Source organism: Podarcis muralis, chromosome 1, assembly GCF_964188315.1.
Source record: "Podarcis muralis chromosome 1, rPodMur119.hap1.1, whole genome shotgun sequence".
NCBI lineage: Eukaryota > Metazoa > Chordata > Lepidosauria > Squamata > Lacertidae > Podarcis > Podarcis muralis.
In genome coordinates, this window is record NC_135655.1 from 67,612,793 (window position 1) to 67,635,450 (window position 22,658).

The following is a 22,658-nucleotide window of genomic DNA, read 5'->3' on the forward strand; positions in this document are numbered from 1 at the left end:
ATTGCTTTTGGAAAGCATGATACAGATCCTGGCTTCCAACTATTATGTTTTTTCTACTTCACTTTCCATGCCTTACTAAAATACGAAGTCTTTATTTCTATGCATTATAACTGTGTAGTGTTTGTAGCAGCATTGCATCTCTTGAGAGCTAAATTCAAAAAGCATTGAATTTGCAGATGACTCTGCTTCAATCCTAAGAATACTTATGTGAAACTAAGTGCCCCTAAAATCAATAGGACTGGCTTCCAAGCAAATGTGTTTACGGCTGCGTTGTAAGTGGAATAAACTAATATTGCTGCTGGAAGTGCAGTTTATAAACCAAGATGGAAAACATTTTCTCAAAAACAAATTCCATTGAAATCAATGAAATTTACTTCTGAGTAAATACCTAAGGATTGGCATGAGTGACATCTTTATTATTACTTTGAAGCAAGTGGTTTCATCTTATAAAAATATTGCTTGCTGTCAAGCACTTTTCAGATGTGCTTATGAAGATGAGAAATCTTCACAATAAATAACTGCTTTGTGTGAGCTGCATTTTGGAGCTTCCCTGATCTGTAACCTGAAAGCTGTCACTGGAGATAGAACAGCAAATGGCACCTTTGCCCCATGCCCACTCAAGATACATGAGGGGCGCCAACTTGCCCCCCACATTGAGGGGGCCCGGCGTCATTTGACGTCATATGCATGTCATGCGCAATCTGCGGGGAGCGCAACTAGGTGCTCCTTGTACAGTTTCCCATTGCCCCCTGCTGGTTTTGGGGGGTAGGGAGTGCAGAGGGTGATGCAAAATGGTATTAGTTTTTTCAATCAATTTCTCATAAAATTTACCCATCTTAAAAGGTAAAGGTACCCCTGCCCATACGGGCCAGTCATGTCCGACTCTAGGGTTGTGCGCTCATCTCACTCTAGAGGCCGGGGGCCAGCGCTGTCCGGAGACACTTCCGGGTCACGTGGCCAGCGTGACAAAGCTGCATCTGGCGAGCCAGCGCAGCACACGGAAACGCCGTTTACCTTCCCGCCAGTAAGCGGTCCCTATTTATCTACTTGCACCCGGGGGTGCTTTCGAACTGCTAGGTTGGCAGGCGCTGGGACCGAGCGACGGGAGCACACCCCGCCGCGGGGATTCGAACCGCCGACCTTTCGATTGGCAAGTCCTAGGCACTGAGGCTTTTACCCACAGCGCCACCCATCTTATATAGGGTTAAAATCACCAGTCTTGTTCCTGTATCCCAGAAGCTCATGTCCCCTTCTTCCCCTTTTGTTCTTAATCCTAAATGTGTATATTTATTAATCTTCATCCCTAAATAGAGAAAACATGACTTCATGTAACATGATTAGTGTCTCTGACTCTCCATTAGGCAGATAAATTATAGGATTCTTTTGATCCTTTTAAAAAAAGTAATTATTTATCAGGAATAGTTTGTTTTTAATTTTTAAAGTCCACCTTTCCTTATTTCTATTTGAGTTTTGCTGTGTGGTGGGGTTTTTTTCCAGCATTTTACATTGTTTCAAAGCAGTCAGATTTCAAATTGTTGACTTGAAATGTGAAGCTTGGATTTTGCCTGACATGTTAATTAGAACACCTGCAGGAAAAGATAATCAATGAAGTGAGATTAATTAGTAAATTGATTCAGCTAGAAATGCCAAAGCAGCTAATCTCCAGGGGGAGATAGAGCAAACTAGTTCCAGATCTCAAGTAATTGTTACACTTCAGGAACTTTGAACTGTTAGTTCATTAGCTATTTTCAACTGGTGAGCAGGAAAGTATGAGGTCTATAGGCAATAATAAATAAATAAATAAACAAATCACTAGCTCTAGTCTTCTCCAGTTTTAGAGAGGCTACATTTGGACATCATGGTAATACCATAGTTTCCTGTGATGAGAATAAGCCACAGTGAATCTCAGGTCTGCATGCTCCCCTGTCCTTTCTCCTCCTTTGTCACAGTTGCAAGGAAGAGTGCAGATGCTGTCATTTGCAATTTTCCTTAGCCACAGTTTAGTGTTACATGAACCCTAAACTCTGGATAATGTTGACTGTGGTTTATTGCAACAAACCAGCTTCATAACCCATGATTTGAAGCCATTGTGCTTCAAACAAACAATTGTTAACATCAGCCACAGTTTGTCATGTTTGGATGACGTGACATGCTATGGTTAATTTCAGCTCCTCTCTGTAGCCACACTAGAGGACATAGAGGTGGGAGAAGTGTAGATCACCGCAGCTAGCTCATTCTCAGCATGCTAAATCAGGAGTGGGAAACATTTTTTAGCTCAGACACTGTATCCACCACCGAGCAGTCACCTAATATCCTTATAATGTCTGGAGAGTCGAAGTTCAAATTCAAGTCTCTGTTTGCTATTTAAAAAGCAGCAGGCAGAGGCTTGTCCCCAGTCTTGCACAGTGGGATCATAGTGCTAAGATCAGAGTATGTCTCTGCTGCTGCCTTTTATAATCAAAGTCTCAACTTGCACTCCATTAAATAACAACACTTGGTAATACTTACATGCAGACTTTTCTGCACAGGTATCTCTAGAATGATCAGACCAATAGATAGGAGTTGGCTCTTAAAGATGTTGGTGGATCGTAACACCCCAAGTACCCTCAAGGAATGCATTCTAGACAGACAGACACGAGCTTACAAAAATCAAGTAGTGATGGAGAGGAGAATTCAGGTTCTGCTGAAGAGAGGCATAAACAGGGCAGGCTCCGCAATCAAGTGTGTGTCGGGGGGGGGGGGCAAGGCAGGCTCCTCCCATTGGAATGCCATTGTTTGAGATACCAGAGACACTTATGGATGTGGTCATGAAACAGACACATGAAGCATGTACCATACATGAAATATGTTCACTGGACTGGTGTGTGTTTGTGTGTGTAAATAGATGGATAGATAGAATAGAGATATAAATAGATAGATTCCTTAGTGTGCGTAGGAATTGAAAAATGGGAGAGATTTAAGAAAGACCTAGAAGTTTCCTGTTCAGAATTAAGATTCTACACACATTGGGGCATTTCCAGACTACATTAACTACCTTCAGTGTCTGGGCCAAGCACCATTCTGGTTGCATTAATTGTCAGTTGAATTTATAAAATAAACTATGCTCCTACAGATTGCTATTTTGATCCCTTTATCTTTGGTGGTGCACCTAATGCAGCATGGCATCCCTAGCCAATAAAAAGGGTCTTACCAAGCGGTACCCCTAGTCCTTTATCACGGCCAGTCCACTCATAAGGCAGCCACCTTGTTCCATCCACCGCACCACCAGAGCAGTGAGGAGAAGTTGTGACCGTGGTTTCCAGCAAGAGCTCACAAGAGCTGCACAAGACCTTGGGAGAGTTCAGAAACAGCTCATGGGATCTCACCAGAAGCCACCGCTGCACAGCCCTGGTAAGCGAGACTTCGGCTGAGGGGACAGGGGCAGCACCTTCCCATTTCACCTCAGGTGGTGAAATGGGACAGGCCACCACTACTTTTTATTATTTTCCTGAGTTTGGCTGAGGCTTACACTGTTCTCTCCAAAGTCATTGTGAATAGGAGACGGATAGGATCCTGTGTGACTCTAGAACAGCCCTGTTGTATGTAGAATGCAGTAGCACCAAAGATTTATAAGAAATAAGGCAGTACTATATCATTATTTATGTTCTCGGATAAATGTAAATATACAACTTCTTTATACTCTAAGGAATTAAGGCAATATGTATTTGTATTTCTTAAGATAGTAACATGAGAGCATAGAGTTAGTGCTGGTATAATGCAGAGATAATACCACTGTACTGGCTTTGGGGCCCTTGGTGTTTTTTCAGTTGTGTACTAAAAGCTTAAGACAAAGCCAGAGATTTGTGAAAACAGTAGGTCTAGTTTTTGCCCCTAAGGAAGAAATTCAATTGCTAGAGGGTTCAAGTTACAATCTGCGCCTCTGCATTCATAGCAGTGGGATTGGGATACTTAGAAAGCAAGAGTCTCTTTTGCATGAATCCTGACAACTGGCCAAAAAAAAAAAAAGCTTTTTGTTGTTTGAATGCTGGTACATCACAATGGTTGAAAAAGCAGAGATATTTCCACTCACAAACTAAGCAATAATTTTATCCCTCTATAAAGGCTTTGTCAAGTGCATACAGCGTTTTAGAAAAGTAAGCAAAGCATATTCCATTTATAACCCCAAAACAATTTCTAAAAGGACAAAGGAAGTGACAAGAAAGAAAAGTAGGATTTTAAAAAAAAGATTTTTACCAGCCATTTTACTCTTGCATATTTGTATTTGCCCTTTAGAAAAACTCAAAAGCTCCAGCAAAAGCTAAGCATGTTAAAACATACTGATTTAAACAGCATAGAGTTAAGTAAGTACTTTAATTATACAGTAGAAATCATTAGTTCTGAAGTATCTGATGTTGACTGGAGTGTGTCTGTGTTTGATGTCTCAGGGTATAGTTTTTCATTACAAAAAGATCAATAGAAAATAATTCAGAAGTATTTGTTCAATAAAGAGAAGGAATTATAAAGATCTGAACACTCCAATTTTAACATTTCAGAAATAAATCCCATTGATTTAAATGACATTTATTTCCAAATAAGTATATTTAGGAGTCTCATGTTGATCATTTAAGTACCACTGCTATTTAAATCTCAAAGATTTTTACTGTGATTTTGTTTTGTACCATGTGCTTCATTTTTGTGCTTCAATGCATTTCCACTTCTTTCTATAAATGACAATATAAGTCATGCTTTACCTTTCATGAGATTTTACTTTGAGATCTGTGTTTCTGGGTTGCTTCAGTCCTCAATGTAAAATCTACTACCAGCCTCAGTACTCCTTGCAAGGAGAGATTTCAGTGCTTCAGTCTAGGCTGAGCAAAAATCAGGTAAAAGACAATAAAATCCAAACATTTTTGGAAATGAAGGGGAAAAGGTGTTATGTGACTGCAAGTTTGAAAAGGGGGGGGGGGGGATGAGTATGTGCACTTTTAATAAAGCCTTAATTCCTTGTGATCAGTTTCCACTACAAACATGTACTACAAACATGGATGTCAGAGAGTTCTGATGGAAATGGGAGCAGAAATTGCTGATGTTTGCTAATTCATCCTGTATCGGGAATTGAAATCAATCCAGCAAATACAATCAGTGTTCACTACTATTTCTTTCAGTCCACAAACAATACAAGATTAATTTTTCCTCCATTTGGATTGCGTTCACTTTAAATCGAAATGAATGGGATGGAATAACATAAGGACAATGTAACGTGCACATTATATGTAATTTATGTAATTAATTATGTAAATGACACAAGTTACATATTTCTTTTCCACAGCAAGGCATGTAACCTAGTTTTTGGTGTAAACTGCCATGGAACAAATCAGTGATGAATGCAGGGCAAAATGGCAAACGATGCCTTCTTAAATCTCAAATTACAAATATTCATCAGTTCATGCCCTAAAAAGGCAGAGAAAATGGTAAGAGTGTTGTATTAGGACTATAAAAAGCAATGTCACTGCAAGGCTGACAGTTTTGTCATTCCAAAGGGGAAAAGTTACCTGCTAGAAAGTAAAGTGCAATTCCTGAATCCACTCATTTCAAATGCGCAACAGCACACCATTCTCCTGTGTGTTTTCACTTGGAAAAGCTGCCATAAGGATCAGGAATAGCTTTCAGGCTGGGAAATTGGTGTATATTGCATTAAGCTTTCACCAGGGAGCTGGCAATTTATCTTTCAGATAATCATCTTGTGTTAAGTTGGACACCTTGCTGTAACTTTTTGCTACACGATAGACCAGGCCTCAATGAATAATTTACAGTGATGGGAGCATACTTCATCAAGTGAAGTCTTTATCACTTACAGCGGGTTTTCAAAGTTTGTTATTAACTTTGTGTCAAATGTTCGTCCCATGATAGCTTGGCAACATTTTATTGTTAGCATTACTGGAGTCAAGATTTCCCCTTTGAAGAAGATGCTGTTTCCCTGGGCAGAAATTCTGTATCTTACCTAGGTTGATGTGCTTAAGAAATGTGGGGATGGCTGAGAAAGTACAGTTATTAATCTATTTTAGGAGGCTCGGCAGTCCCCATTGCTTGCATGCTAAGGATCTCAAGACACAAAGCGGGCAGAGCAAAAGGATCAGCTGCAGATGATGGGGTGGAAAAGGCCTCTGCGGGGAGGTGCTGCCAGTCAGAATAGCTGGAACTCAGCTACATCATCAAAAAGTCTGACTCTGACCCGGTATAAGGCAATTTCCTGGGTTCCTGAACTATACATGGTGCTAATCACAGTTTGTTCATCCCCTAAAAGATGTTTTCACCACCTCCCTCTTCCTGTCTGGGGTAGTGATTAGGGTGTCAGACTAGGATCTGGAAGGCCAAGTTGAAATCCCTTGGCTGTAATGCTCACTGGGTTACCTTGAGCCCAGTCACTGCCTCTCAGTCTAACCTAGCTCACGAGGTGGTTGGGGGGATTAAATGAGGAGGGGGGAGTACTAGGTACGCCACCTTGAGCTCCTTGGAAGAAAAGGTAAGGTGTAGATGCAATCAATCAAATGTTTGCATGTCACAGGTCTGTTGAATTGTCCCCCACTGGTGGCAGCTATTTAAATTTTAAAGCTGTGCTGGTTAATTGCTTCCATGCAATTAATGTCGCGTCTAGTTTGGCCGTGTGCCTCTGCAATCAGGGGTGATTAAATGAAAGGCCAATAAGACTTGGGCCAATGGGAACAAATGGACTTTCAAGTGAACTTGGCTTAGATCAAGCTGCAATATCAGTGTGAAAACGAGTTTGTTTTTTAGATGTGTATGTTGTTTTTAATTTTTGATATAAATTAGCAATTCAGTAATTCATATATTTGATCAGTCATTAAAACTGGCACACTTTATTTATATCCTAACCTTAAAACTTGGGGTGGGGTGATAAGAAAGTGAAACATAACTTCACATTTAGGGTTAATTTAAGCCCTATTCAGGTGTTATGAAACCATGTAGGCTATCATGTGAAGGGGCAGTAGAGGCAACCCCACTGGGTGTGCATTCCTTCATGTTTCTTTCAAAGCTATTTATTTATTTATTTATTGAGTTTATCTACCGCCCTATACCTGGGGGTCTCAGGGCGGTTAATCTAGCTAGGCTAGATAAGTAGTAGTTAAGCAAATGAACAATAAACTGGGAAAGTGTAACATGTGTTTATTTAGTGGCCTTAGATAAATGACTTGAAAGATCTGGGGGGGAGGGAAGCATTTTATAAATAGTCAGCAAATGAATTATTGGACAAGTCCATGGCAGTGAGAACCTCCATGCACATGTTTATAAGGAGATTTCTGAATTGGGGAGCCAAGATTTTAAAATGTGTTTAGAAAGCAGAAAGTACCCCGCTCCCCCCGCAATGAATTAGTGAACCAATAGTACCTTGGCTCCCGAACGTCTTGGGAGTCAAACATTCCAGCTCCCGAACGATCGAAAACAGGAAGTGGGTTTTCCAGTTTTTGAACGTTCTTTTGGAAACCAAACATCCAACGGGGCTTCTGCGACTTCTGATTGGCTGCAGGAGCTTCCTGCAGCCAATCAGAAGCCATGCTTTGGAAGTAAAACATTTTGGAAGTTGAACGGACTTCCGGAACGGATTCTGTTCAACTTCCGATTTACTACTGTACAATTGTGCATTTGTTGAATGGAATCTATTGTGTCCCAGAAGAGTTTTGTGTCATGCAAACCACAAGCTAGCATGCATTTAAGTACATTTAGGGTTGTATCTAACTAAATCATTTACTTCAGTGGAGCTACTCTGTGTATGGCTTAGCTGAATATAACCCTTAGCCCCAAACCAAATGATTTAACTGGATGTAGAAATACAGTCAGAATCCATTTGTTTTATCTTGTTAGTGGTAAAATAACAAATACTAATATGTAACAGCCCAAAGCTTCTGCTGGTGTTTTTCCTTCCCTTTCCTTCCTCTATAATGAATCTATAAGCAAGTCATAAAAAGGAATCTGATTTCTTCTTGTTGTTTAATCTCCAAATCATTCAGTCCTCTCTTTCTCTGCAAAAGTATCTGCTTTACACACTTGAGCATTCAATAATCTGTCTAAAAACTTTACCAGGGCACTATAACTGCTCTGCTTGCATACATATTTTAACCTACTACTTTTTTAAAAAAAAAATCTTTATTAATCTTGTCTTGATAAAAAAAAGCCACCCTCCATTTATATCAGCACATCATAAATTCTTGGAGTCGATATGGAGTAAACGGCAGCATATAAAATGTGAGTAGGGTATTAGGACAGATTAATACAGAAGTTAATTACAGATCAGAAGGAGCTGTAAAAAGCTCACTTCTATCATTCTTTATTAGGTTGTTGACAAGAGCTTGCAAATATTTTTGATATGGAGGAAGTATAAGAGAGACCATAGATGAAGTCATATGAACCCAAATAATCACAATTATCTGCAAAAGCAGTATGAATGAATGATAGAAGTGAGCTTTTTACAGCTCCTTCTGATCTGAAATTAACTTCTGTATTAATCTGTCCTAATACCCTACTCACCTTTTATATGCTGCCATTTACTCCATATCTACTCCAAGAATTTGCTGCAGTAAACACAAATCCCTTTCCTGATCTGCAGAGCCCTCGACTATTTTATGTGTGCTCTTTCTTTCTCCTCCTTTGTGCTTAATATTTTACGACAAAGTACTCACTGTTGCATGTACAAATATGATGTCAATTATACACAGCATCAATAATAAATAGATACCAAGAAGTGCTATCAAGACCCACGAGAAGGCATTTCCCTCAAACTTTTCTAAAACACAAGTCCATATGGAGTGTGAAGACTCACACATCATCCGTTTCAGTGATTAACATTTAATGGCGGAGCAACAATAAGATCACACAATCGTTATCTTCGGCACTGCCCACATGCTTGGATGCTTCTTGAAGCCTGATCTAGTTAGACAACTTGTGCCTTTGAAAGAGAGAGACAAGTGTGGTTGTTAGCAGTCTCTGTGGTATGAAGGTGCCAGGAGTGCCATCTGTTGAGATCCAAAGTGAGATGTCAGTTGAGTCAGAGCAGAAGAACATATTATCTGTCTCAATGACAACAGAGACTTCTCAGAGCCACAGAGATTCAAAGGTCTCCTTTTTGTTAATAGTGTCAACGATTATCAACCAGTCTTGAAGATCATATATGGCATGAAGTGAATCCAAGGCCAGGTCATTTCACATCACTGTGTTTCTAGAGCAAATGTCAGCCTCCGTTCTGTATTTTGTATCATTCTGGTGCAATTGCTTTAGTCAATTTAGCACTCTAAAATTCAAGTACTCCAGCTTCAACCATTTGGCTTGTGTGTATACATTACAGAATATAAACACACGGAGCCAGACATTACAAGTTAAGGGCATTTGCAGATGACCTAGTATTAACCTTGCAACAGCCAGATACTAGTACTAAAAGAGTATTAGAACTAATTGAGATATTTGGTCAAGTAGCAGGATTTAAACTGAACAAACAGAAAACGAAAGTGTTGGAGAAAAACCTAACATTGGCGGAAAAAGAGAAGTTTCAGAGTGAAACAGGTTTAGTGATAACGAAAAAGGTGAAGTACCTGGGGGTAAACCTAACATCCAAGAATGTGAACTTATTTAAGGACAATTATGATAAATGTTGGACAGAAGTAAAGAAAGATCTAAAAATATGGTCAAGGTTGAGACTCTCATTGCTAGGCCGAATTGCTGTTATCAAGATGAATGTATTGCCTAGAATGTTGTTTTTATTCCAGACGTTGCAGATCTTGGTTAAAATGGACTGTTTCAAGAAGTGGCAGAAAGACATATCTAAATTTGTCTGGCAGGGCAAAAAGCCCAGAATAAAATTTAAGATTTTAACTGACGCAAAAGATAGAGGGGGGTTTGCCCTGCCGGACTTAAGACTCTATTATGAATCGGCGGCTTTTTGCTGGCTGAAACACTGGCTGCTTCTTGAGAATACAGACATTTTGGATCTGGAAGGGTTTGATAATAGATTTGGCTGGCATGCATACATATGGTATGATAAAGTTAAAGTGCATAAAGGTTTCAAAAACCATATTGTTAGGAAAGCATTATATAATGTGTGGATGAGGTACAAAGACTTATTGGAAAGTAAAACTCCCAGGTGGTTGTCACCAATGGAAGCTAAAGAGGTGAAAAAACTTAATATGGAGTCTAAATGGCCAAAATATTGTGAAATTATAGAGCAAGACGGTGAAAAAGTTAAATTACAGAGTTATGAGAAACTAAAGTCCAAGGTACGAGACTGGTTGCATTATCTTCAGATAAATGAGATATTTAAACAGGACAGGAAAATAGGCTTCCAGATGGAGAGGTCAAAATTAGAAACAGAACTGTTAGAACCCAATACTAAGAATCTGTCTAGAATGTATAATTTGCTGTTGAAATGGAATACACAGGATGAAACGGTGAAATCAGCTATGATTAAATGGGCACAAGATATTGGCCATGACATTATGTTTGCTTACTGGGAACAGTTATGGACCACCGGTGTTAAGTTTACGGCATGTAATGCCTTAAGAGAAAATATAATGAAAATGATTTACAGGTGGTACATGACCCCAGTCAAGCTTGCAAAAATTTACCATTCGCCCAATAATAAATGTTGGAAATGTAATGAGGCTGAAGGTACTTTTTATCACCTTTGGTGGACCTGCCCGAAGATCAAAGCCTTTTGGGAAATGATCTATAATGAAATCAAGAAAGTCCTTAAGTGGACTTTCTCAAAAAAACCTGAGGCTTTTCTCTTGGGCATGGTCAACCAAGTGGTGCCAAGGAAGGACAGGACATTTTTTATGTATGCTACTACAGCAGCAAGAATTCTTCTGGCAAAGTATTGGAAGACACAAGAACTACCCACTCTGGAAGAATGGCAGACGAAGGTGATTGACTATATGGGACTGGCAGAGATGACCGGCAGAATCCGTGACCAGGGGAAAGAGACAGTGGAAGAAGACTGGAAGAAATTTAAAATATATCTTAAAAATTGTTGTAAAATTGAGGAGTGTTAAGATGTTAAGGAATTAAGAAATAGAGAATTGCAGCTGAAATTAATAAGTTAAAGAAAAAAGAATCTAATGAAAGTGATTGAAATAATTAATTAATTTAAGGAGTTGCTGAAGAAATGTAAAACAAGGATGCATAAAAGGGGAGGTATGGGGAAGTCCGGGAAGTAAGGTGTATGAAAATAAGATTATGAAATTATACATGTTTATATGTTTGTATGTTTTTGTTTTGTGTATGGTTTGTTTTTATTATGTGTTTGGAAAATCAATAAAAATTTATTTTAAAAAAAAAACAGAATATAAACACATATACACAGTGCCTCTCACCAAATGTTTTACCTATGGTGCCTTGGCCCCTCTGAACTGTGCCCCTGCATTCTCAGTACCTAGGACTTTCCACCCCCTTCTGAATGATTATAAAACCGATCTGGCACCTTTTTGATAGTAAGCGCAAGTGGTCTATTTCTAGACAATTCTGTTATTCTATCCTGATTCAAGTGGAGCACATCCCTTTTGTATAGGTCTATCTTGTCTGAAAATATTCTCCAGACCCACCCCCCTCAACACCATTAAATAGATGATATCTAAAAACTTATGCTCTGTACAAAACACAAAAAGATAGATGTTCTAGTTCTTGCTTTCCAATTAAGACAGTGAAGTTCAGTGGGTAGCTAACAAGAAGAGGGTATTTTGGTAGCAGCACATATACTATGGAATAGCTTCTCCAGAAAGGCCCACCAACTACCTTTTTTATGGTATTTTCAGCACCAGGTGAAGCATCAAGTCTTTTAAACTTTTCTGTTAAATTCATGCTGTGCATTGATTTATGCTCTATCTGTTGTATCTTGCTTACTTTTATTGTTTGTTAACCTGTAAAATCCTGAACTACATATATTAAATTAAGATGACGAATACAGATGGTAATACCCAGGTAACTTACCACAGTTTGCATGAACTATATTGTCCTACCAAGCAGGTAGCTTGATCTGCCTTCTCTCACCCCTGTTTGATAACTTCTCAAATGATATTTTGAAAACTTTAAAAGATCACACTGCTTCTTACTAGAAAAAAAAGACTTTTGGTTGCTGAAGCGTGGTGTGAGATTCAGTTCAGGTCCATGCATTAACTCTTGCCATTGGTTTCTGATAGAAATGTTGCCTGCATCTTCAAAGCCCTGAATGTGTTCTGTTTTCTCATTGCAGAACGTCTATTACACAGGTAACCAGCAGTTCCATGTGGGTGTTCTAAGTCCTACCATTGATGATGATGACAACAGATGCCTGGTAGATGTGAACAGCAGACCCCGACTAATTGAATGCAGTTACGCCAAAGCCAAAAGGATGAAGCTTTACTGGCAATTTACTCAGGTGATTTTTATTTTTATTTCAAAACAAAACACGAGTTTGCAGCTTTCACTGAATTATGAATGACTTCTCAGCTCTGCAAATAAGAAATGACTGTGTTACTTTGAAAAGTAAATGGTAGATGAGATGGGAAGCTTCTGCCTCTGGACGGTGTTACTTCAGACTGCAGGTATGAAGGCTTAAACCAGGGATAGGGTACCATTTTCATTTTTTTAAAAAAAAATAATTTTTATTAAGTTTCATATTGCCAAATTAAACATACCAAACCAATTAGTTCAAATTATAACAATACATATCATGTAATGAAATTATTTTCCGAATTATAAATTTTTGTGGGGGGTACCCATGCTTCTTGATCGGCAGGAGTCCAATCCTCAACTGTTTTCTGCTGCTTTCATATTAAGAATGATGTTTCCAGTCTCCTCTTCTCAATGCTTATCATTACTCATTCTCCTTTTCTTTCACCTCCAAATTGCTCTGCAAGTGGGTTGAAAAAAACAGTCTTGTTTGTATTTCTGTGTGGACTTTGTACTGCTCTCTCATAAATCCCAATAGTTCAGGCAGTTCCGCTCGAGCAAGCGATCGCCATCTTGTCGTTCGAATGAAATACAGTCCAAAAGCTCGCTCTTTAGCTTTCCCGACCTGTTGCATCGTAAATTAGTCTTTTTCCAGGAGGGCTGCCCCTTCCAGTTCGCAATCTCTTCGAAAATAATAAATCTTCGGCTCGCCTTCCCCAAGACCAAACCTCTGGGCCTCATCAATAGGAGTATAGCATCTAGATCAAGGGAAGTAATAGTGCCACTGTATTCTGCTCTGGTCAGACCTCACCTGGAGTACTGTGTCCAGTTCTGGGCACCACAGTTCAAGAAGGACACTGACAAACTCGAACGTGTCCAGAGGAGGGCAACCAAAATGGTCAAAGGCCTGGAAACGATGCCTTATGAGGAACGGCTAAGGGAGCTGGGCATGTTTAGCCTGGAGAAGAGGAGGTTACGGGGTGATATGATAGCCATGTACAAATATATAAAAGGATGTCACATAGAGGAGGGAGAAAGGCTGTTTTCTGCTGCTCCAGAGAAGCGGACACGGAGCAATGGATCCAAACTACAAGAAAGAAGATTCCACCTAAACATTAGGAAGAACTTCCTGACAGTAAGAGCTGTTCGACAGTGGAATTTGCTGCCAAGGAGTGTGGTGGAGTCTCCTTCTTTGGAGGTCTTTAAGCAGAGGCTTGACAACCATATGTCAGGAGTGCTCTGATGGTGTTTCCTGCTTGGCAGGGGGTTGGACTCGATGGCCCTTGTGGTCTCTTCCAACTCTATGATTCTATGATTCTATGATTCTATCCTGCAACACAGGTCTCGTAACAAATCTCCATTCTAACTGCGTCACAAGAGAGCCCTTCTCTTTCCAAGTCCTTTACAGAGTTAAACCTTTAAATTCATATTATTCCCACACAGATCATTTTCAGTCCCATTTGCCAATTAGTTGCTGTGACGAGTCTTCTAAGAGGGAGAGTTACTAGTTAATCACATAGAGGGGGGGGAATAAAAAGCCACCCCCCCTTTGAGTTCCGTTGCACTCCAATCCACATACCAGCTTGTCTGTAATACTTTGATGTAATCTTCCGTCTCAGTCGTCTTCATTTCAGCGGTACAGTTGTTAGCAGATCAAAACCTCCTGCCTCTCTTGAAGCATGTGCGTTATCTTTCACCAATTTTTTTTCTTTTAAGTAACGCAACTAGTTTCGCTCCTGGAAGTAGCTTCGGAGGAGTCCCGAGACTCGCCAAGGGTTGTGCACCCAGTGCCTCACCCCCTCCTTCTTCCGAACTCAGGGGTGATTTATGGCAACAGCGGGTGATAACTACATCTCTCCCCCCTGGAGAGATGTTAGGGAGACTGATATACTCCCCATAATCAGCCTCTAATTACCTCGTGCGAGCTGGATAGATGTTAATATCCGCCATCTTCCAAGGCGCCCCTAGCGGCCCCCCACCATTTTCATAGCAAGGTATGCATTCCCTCATGGACAGCTTGCCAGTAGTGGGTAGGGCCAGATAAAAAGTGGGTGGGGCCAGATAAAAAGTGGGTGGGGCCAGATAAATGTCTCATAACTTTGTATAATAAGCTTCATTCTAGTCACATGGAAGCCAGAGGTTTATGCATGCCCTCCCCAAAACATCTTTTCCTTTTCCATCCAGAAAAGCAAGAGACACTAACACAGTTCAAGGACATAGTCCAGCAAAGCAAAAGCATTTCAGGAGGCCATAGATCAGGGCTGGTGAGGGAGCAACCTGGGAACAGTCCCAAGGGTTGAATAGAGAGGCCTCAGCAGTCATATTTGGCCAGTAGAAAAGAGGTTCTCCATTTTTGGTTTCCATGACGGAATGCTCCCCCCACAAACCAAAAAAAAGATCCCAACCTATAGAAAACTTAGGGAGACACCAGAGAGAAGACTGGATAACTGGGAGGGGGGGTCAAAATTATTTATGGATATGCATAGTGGCATCCCTTTTGAATGCTTGTCACCATCTTTACAAGTGGTGGTGTCCATGAAATAATGCTGCAAGTTAAAATAGATGTCAGAAAACACTCCTCCTAACGCCCACAGACAAAGCTCTGAAGAAGGGAAGATGAAGCTCCTTTCTTTGTCTCCTGATGATAAGAGGCAAAGGAATAATTAAAGGCATGCTGTTCAGAAAGGATTGTTTTGCTAATACCCAGTGTGATTAAAGTGTTGTTGTTTCAGAACACATAATGTGATGCAAAGTAGGTTTGCATGCTGTAAGCTACAAGGGAACTAATGAGAGTAATCAAGGACTCCGAGAGATGTTTGCACATTGTATTGTACTTGCTTCCATTTCATCTAGCAAAACGAGTATGCCTCTCTGAGAAAAGGAAAAAAATCTCTTTATAAGAATGCTCAACTAATCATATTTTAACATTTACAACACTGTGAAAATGCACAGGGTAAGGCAGTGCTGCTATCCTGAATGAAACTATAAACTTGAGAGTAGTCCTTACGGCCTACGTGAAATCACAGTGAAGTAAATTTTTTTGAGTGCCTGTATGAAAACAGAGTGCTTTAAATATCCTGCTACCCAAAACTTTCCAGTGGAGTTAAAGCTCAAGCCAAGAACAATAACAAAGCTTCAAACAACTTTCAGTGGCCTTCCAAATCCTAGTTTCCCTTTCCATGCTATTCATTATTGTTAAATTCAGCTTCTTATCCTAGCATTTGGAAAGCACATATAAAGCCCAATCACCTGGGAAGCTTTTGACTACGATTACGGAGTCATTGGGGTAGTGAAGAGCTGGTGGTACTGGGTTCCAAGACAGCTGGAAAAGGTCTGTGAAACAAGCCCTAACACAGCATTTGGAGGGAAGGCCAAAGGAGAAGTGTTGCAGTCTTGTTATTGCATTTATTGTAAGAATATTTAAAATAATAATAATAATGTTGCATTATAAACTAGGTCGTAAAAACAGAGCTGCTCACGCACTCTCCCAAACTCTCCACCTGTATCAACCCAAAGCCCATGTGGGTATGAATATAGCTAAATAGATTGTTTCCAAGGAATTGGTTTCAGCGGAAACTAATTATATAACAGTTTAAATGGCAACAGCATTGCATTTCGTAAATACATTCAAATTGTGAAGAGACTGAAGTTTGACTTTTGTCCATACCTAACTAAGTGTTTGGAAGGAATGGGGAAGAGTGAGGGAGCTGTCAAATTGCAGCTTAGAGTGAATCAAAGATTAAATATCTCAATGGGAATATGAAACCGTTTGTTAAAAACAGACCAGAATGTCTATATTTCCACACACCCTCTAAGAGAATTTTCCTAAGAGATATAGTAGCAGCCGCTGCAATTGTAGTTAGCCATGGTGCTTACAACTTGAAGGCAACTACTGTACAAGCAGATGTCTGGTGTGTGTGTGTGTGTGTGTGTGTGTGTGTGTGTGTGTGTGGACGCAGGTGTCACTGTGGTCTAAACCACTGGGCTTCTTGGCCAGGCCTATCAGAAGGTCAGTGGTTCAAATCCGCTTGATGGTGGTGAGCTCCTGTTGCTCTGTCCCAGCTTCTGCCAACCTAGCAGTTCAAAAGCATGCCAGTGCAAGTAGATAAATAGGTACTGCTGCGGTGGGAAAGTAAACGGCATTTCTGTGCGCTCTGCCTTCTGCCACAGTGTTCCATTACACCAGAAGTGGTTTAGTCATGCTGGCCACATGACTCGGAAAGCTGTCTGTGGACAAACGCCAGCTCCCTCGGCCTGAAAAGTGAGATGAGCGTCGCACCCATAGTCGCCTTTGGCTGGACTTAACCATCCAGGGGTCCTTTACACCCCCACCCCCGGTCTGTATATATATACAGTTGTACCTTAGTTCTTGAATGGAATCCGTTCTGGAAGTCTGTTCAACTTCCAAAAATGTTCGAAAACCAAGGTATAGCTTCCAATTGGCTGCAGGAGCTTCCTGCACTCAATCGGAAACCACGTCAGACATTCAGCTTCCAAGAAAGGTTCGCAGACTGGAACACTCACTTCTGGGTTTGTAGCATTCAGCAGCCAAAACGTTCAAGTCACAAGGCATTTGAGAACCAAGGTACGAGTGTGTGTGTGTGTGTGTGTGTGTGTGTGTGTGTATAAATTGAGTGTATTGTAATCCATTCACTCCCAAACCATGACTGCCATATTGAAAGCATGTTCTTAGGCCATTTTCAAGTGTGGTAGTATGGGGTTGAAAGAGGTTGTGCATAAGCAGCAATCAAGAGAGAATGTAGCCTGAAGAACTTTATGTCTACCTCCACTGCCAGAGGCAATCGGCCTCTGAATACCAGTTGCTGGGAATCACAAATAGGGAGAGTCCTCTTAGAGTCAGAACCTACTTGTGGGCTTCCCATAGGCATCCAATTAGCTGCTGTGAGAACAGAATGCTAGGTTATATGGGCCTTTGGCTTGATCAGCAGGATCCTTTTTATGTTCTTATAGCAACATAAGACATGTGTGGAGTCAGGGGGAGTTAAATTCAGCATTGTGGAAGTGCTTGCCTGCTGACCGGCTGAGACAACCTCGTTGTTACCTGACTGCTTTTGCCGCCTGTGTATTCCAGGCACTAAGGGCATTAGAGCTACCCTCCCCCCCCCCCCCTTGGTAGGTGCTCATTTCCAGTGGCCTTACATTGGTTCTCTGTTTCATTTGTGTGTCAAGTGAAGAACCTGTGTTGACTAGGATGCAGACAGAATTCGAAAATGGCTTTTTGTCCTCTAGTGCCAGCAAGTGCATAAATACATCCAGAGACTGAAAGGCATTCTCAGCAGCAGTCTTGGACATTTGATATATGTAGAACAATTCCCATGTAAAATGCTTGAGAAACAGAATTGAAAACTGTGTACAGTGCATTTTGATAAGTATTTTATTCAAAATTATAACGTTGTTCTAAGTGCTGTACGAGCTTTCACATTCCAGCACTCTGATATAAGGCTGTATACAGATTATATGGGCCCTCAAGGCAAGGAAGGACACAGGGCATTTATATCACAAGCTGCTCTGGTTGCCCAAAGAAATATGTTTATGGAGTTTAAAGTCTCAACGCACCCCAACCATTCAAGAATGGCTACTGAAAGCAGATGATTTATCCATCAATGAAAAACATAGTTTACAGAAAACAAGATAACACATAGTGTGATATTTTTCCCTCCTCCACCCCTTCCTCTAGGGAGTGTCTTGGGCCAAATTAATGTATGGTCTTGATAACAACATGTCCCAGGCTCAGAGGCTTTTGCTGTTTGTTTTTAACTCCTCCACCCATAAAAGCCATTATTTATTTCTCTTATAACTTTGAAAAGTCTTATTGCACCTAGCCAAGCCTTCTATTTTCTCAGTGGCTAACCAGTGGCCAGCTTGTGGAAGCCACAAGAAGGACACATATTGGTGCAATAGCAACCGATATTCAGAGGCAAAATGCTTCTGTTACTGGAAGTCTACAGACAACCCCATGACAGCTGAGCATCCTTGGGAGTCTTTGGTGAGGAACTTTTATCGCCCTAATCTGCATGCTTATTTTCAATCTCAAATCTAAAAGCTTAGTAAGATGTGAATTACTTAACTCTAATTTATGTATCTCTTTCCTGTTTATTCAGGCAGCTAAAGTCTCAGCACACCCCAACAATTCAATTTCATTTAAATTGGGGAGAGGGGAAATTGTGTTTTCATTGGAGAAAACATATACCAGCCTCCCTAAATTATGTGAATGTACTTGTTTTCAAGCCTGTTTGTTGAAATTGCTTCTCCATGTGTGCTTTGAGACTATTTTTAATGAGACTTCTTTCTGGGAACAGTCACGTCAGGGATCTTAGAGAACAGGATGAAATCACAACCTATATAGTCAAACACATGCTCTTATGTGCAATTTGCTCTATGGCAAATGAAGGAGCTTATGGGAAATGCTGGTTTCATTCTTAGTTGGGTAAAGATTTCTACCCATTTTCAACACACCACCCAACCAAAAAACAAAAATGGTTACTAAGGTAACATTTCCCCCCCTCAGTTTTGTTCATGACACATTAAAATCCTTCAGTTGAGCACTTAATTTTCCAGCATATGTCCTTTTAGATGCCCAGTGACACCTGTTAGAAGGTATATGGTTCTGAGGTCCAAGGAAGTATTGCTGATGCCTCTACTTAACATTTCTGTCACAGCACCTCTTCCCATTCATCTCCCTGCATTGATAGCACTGCTTGGTAGTTATTAAAGGACCCTCTGAGTATAATTATGCCCTGTTGGGATGCACCACATTGAGTGGTCTAAATGTTAACTAAACTCAGCAGAAGCACAAAGCAAAATTGATGTTGTGGTAACATGATACAGCTGCTAAGTAACCAGGCAAATGGTACACTCATCCTAAATCATTTAACACGTTTCACCATCTTTTGCTGTGGTTCATAATTGTTCCCCAGAAATGGCCTGTCAGGCTGAAATAGTGCACTACTCTCCTTAGTTTAACAATACAATAAAAGCACTGGGATGTTGAAAAGAGAGAGTAAAAGAAGGGGGCTTACGTTCAGTATTTTCCAAGTGATGTTTACCATCTTTTCCACTTGACTTCTTTGCTGTTGCTTTTTGTCTTGTTTGCTCAAGATTTGGATTGTTTTTCTTTGGATGGAGAAGGGGCTGTTAGAAAAAGGATAAACTGAAAACTAGAAACAATTAAGGCTCATGTTTTATTGTCCAGCTTTCGACTGAATTCTGCAGCTCTGGCCGACTTTACAACGACCATATCCACAACTGGAAACCATGTAGGCTGAGTACATTGGAGGGAAGCTAGATTGTGACCACAGTCTCCATACTGATCTCCATGTGTCCATTGGCCTGCAACAAAGAAAGATCCCCATTCATGTAGAGAGCTTCCATGCAGAAAAAGCTCAATGCCAGCTTCCCACAGCCTGGTGTTTTTCAGACTTTTTGACTACAAAGTCCATCAGTGCCTGCCAGCAGAGGCAGGGGTCAGGGATTATGGGAGTTGTAATCCAAAACCTCTGGAGGGCACCAAGTCAGGGAAGGCCACTGAAAGAGCCCATGAACACAGGGAAAGTGGAACTGCAGACAGCAGCTAACACAGTCCTGTTGCTCCTCCACATGTTCAAAGAATTGAGGAGTTGGAAAGACCACAAGGGTCATCTAGTCCACCTCCCTGCAGTGCAGGAATCTTCTATGCCACATAGTTTCCAGCTGTGTGAAAAGGACTGAAATGCCACTCTACTTTTGATTTACTTCATGCAGGGGTAGATTTACTGGTGCAGTGTTTTGGGATGATCATCTCTGTTTAAGAAGATGGCAGTTGCTATCTTGTTTTGCTTTGCTGAAAGTATCACTACTACCACAGATCCTCTTGCAGGCTGGAATTGTATGTTCTGGGATTCTTGTTTGATTATAGAAATGAGTGTTTTCATATGAAAAAGGTAACTGGGAGTGGCATTAAACTTTCTTTTAAACCTTGGGAGAGCAATAAATACAGCAGCAGCATTACCTTCTCCCTGATGCTTTTTATTTAGCAGCTCTCTCAATATTTTATGAGTGCATCTAAAATACAGTGGTACCTCGGGTTAAGTACTTAATTTGTTCCGGTGGTCCGTTCTTAACCTGAAGCACCACTTTAGCTAATGGGGCCTCCTGCCGCCGCGCCGCCGGAGCACGAATTCTGTTCTCATCCTGAAGCAAAGTTCTTAACCTAAGGTACTATTTCTGGATTAGCGGAGTCTGTAACCTGAAGTGTATGTAACCCGAGGTACCACTGTATAAAGTAACCTGAGTGAAGCCTTTGATAGGCAGCCAGCTTTAATGGAGCTTTCTTGTTGACAGTCATGTTTTTCTCTCCCCTCTCCTACTGATTGTTTGGGGTGTGCTTGTGTCAACACAGACTTCTTGCCTGCACTGAAGTCTTTAGGTTTAAAGAAGATGGCTGAGTTTGCTTCCATGGGAGCCAAGTGTTCACACACATTCATTGCATAGCTGTCAACCATCTCTTATTTGGCGGGAAACTCCCTTATCCCAGTGCCATTTCCCGCTGCTGTCCCTTATTGATGATGTCCCTTAAATTTCCCGGGTTTCAAAGGAAGCAGCCGGCCAGGGAGGAGGGAGGCTCCAACTGTGTTGCTTGGCTGCGTTGCTCACCCAATAAGGAGTCTAAGAACGACTGGGGGGTGGAGCTTGCATGCCTTGTGCCGATCAAATCGACCTTGTTGCCTGGGGACTCGCCTTTGCTCAGCACTTCCCAGCAGAAAGGTGACAGTGGTTTTCCTTGCTGCATCCCCTTTGCCGGGTTGCTGCGTTGTGAGGCTTCGTTTGGCTGCTGGCTGGGCTTTCTGCCTTTGGCTCGGAGGGGCTCAGAAGTTGAACATACCTGTGCTCAGAATCGGATGGATACGTCATTGATGGCCCACTCACCCTTGCCGGGGAAAAGGTCTGTTTGGAGTGGGGCACATGGTGGGGGGAAAGGAAAGGCACTCTCGTGGGAGGGGGGCTTTTGGATTTGTTTTTGAGGCTCCTTCGATTGACTGTTATGGGGGAAAGGAAAGGAGCTGGTTGACTAAAATCCCTTATTTTGGCTGCTGATCCCTTATTTTCGAGGCTGCTGGTCCCTTATTTTCAAATCTGTAAGGTGACAGCTATGATTCATTGACAGTTGTAGCCATCACCTCCTAATGCTTCAAGGGGGAATGCAGGTTCTATTGAGAATTGGGGGCTCCGATTTTGCAGAAATGCAAGCTCCGATTTTGCAGGTGTAATACCTGAATACCTGGTTTCTTGCAGAGGAACCTGGGAGACTTTATTAGGTGTTGGTGATGGAGGAAGATTGAAGCACTTGTTTGGAGATGGGGGGAATTTTTGCATGTTGACATCACAGGCTTCATAAGGGTCCTCTCTAGACTGTCACCCCCCCCACCCTTTCATAATACTAGAACTCACAGCCATCCAAAGGAACTGAATGTTTAGATTCAGGACAGAAAAAAGAAAGTATTCCTGCAGTGCATAGTTGAACTTTGGAATTAGCTCCCACAGCAGGCAGCGATGGCCACCAACCTAAAAGGTAAAGGTAAAGGTACCCCTGCCCGTACGGGCCAGTCTTGACAGACTCTAGGGTTGTGCGCCCATCTCACTCAAGAGGCCGGGGGCCAGCGCTGTCCGCAGACACTTCCGAGTCACGTGGCCAGCGTGACATCGCTGCTCTGGCGAGCCAGAGCCGCACCTTCCCACTAGTAAGCGGTCCCTATTTATCTACTTGCACTCGGTGGTGCTTTCGAAGTGCTAGGCTGGCAGGCGCTGGGACCGAGCAACGGGAGCGCACCCCGCCGCGGGGATTCGAACCGCCGACCTTTCGATCGGCAAGCCCTAGGCGCTGAGGCTTTTACCCACAGCGCCACCCGCGTCCCGGCCACCAACCTAGATGGCTTTAAAAGAGGAATAGGCAAATTCATAAAAGAGAGGACTGTCAAAGGCTACTACTCACGCAGGGTATGCTCTGTCTCTGCAGTGGGAAGCAGTAATGTTTCTGAACACTAGTTTCTGGAAATTACAGGGGAAAGTGCTTTTGCGCTCAAATCCTGTGTGCACAGGCCTCTGGTTGTCTGCTGAGAACAGGATGCTGAACGATGTGGGTCATTGGCCTGATCCAGCAGGCTCTTTTTATGTTCTTATGTACAGGAGAGAATCAATTGCATGCCAAGATATTTAGTGGATTAAAGTGCTCTCCAATACTCTTGCAGAAC

General features: G+C 41.5%; 1 protein-coding gene across 1 annotated transcript in view; it reads left to right on the top strand.

Annotated features, from left to right (window-relative positions):
* The window catches only part of GALNT18 (polypeptide N-acetylgalactosaminyltransferase 18), a 264,677-nt gene that overhangs the window by 236,794 nt on the left and 5,225 nt on the right, over nucleotides 1-22,658 (top strand). The window contains exon 10 of the mRNA XM_028731253.2: nucleotides 12,233-12,397. Within this exon, the coding sequence (XP_028587086.1) occupies nucleotides 12,233-12,397 (165 nt within the window). The remainder of the gene's footprint in view (nucleotides 1-12,232; nucleotides 12,398-22,658) is intronic.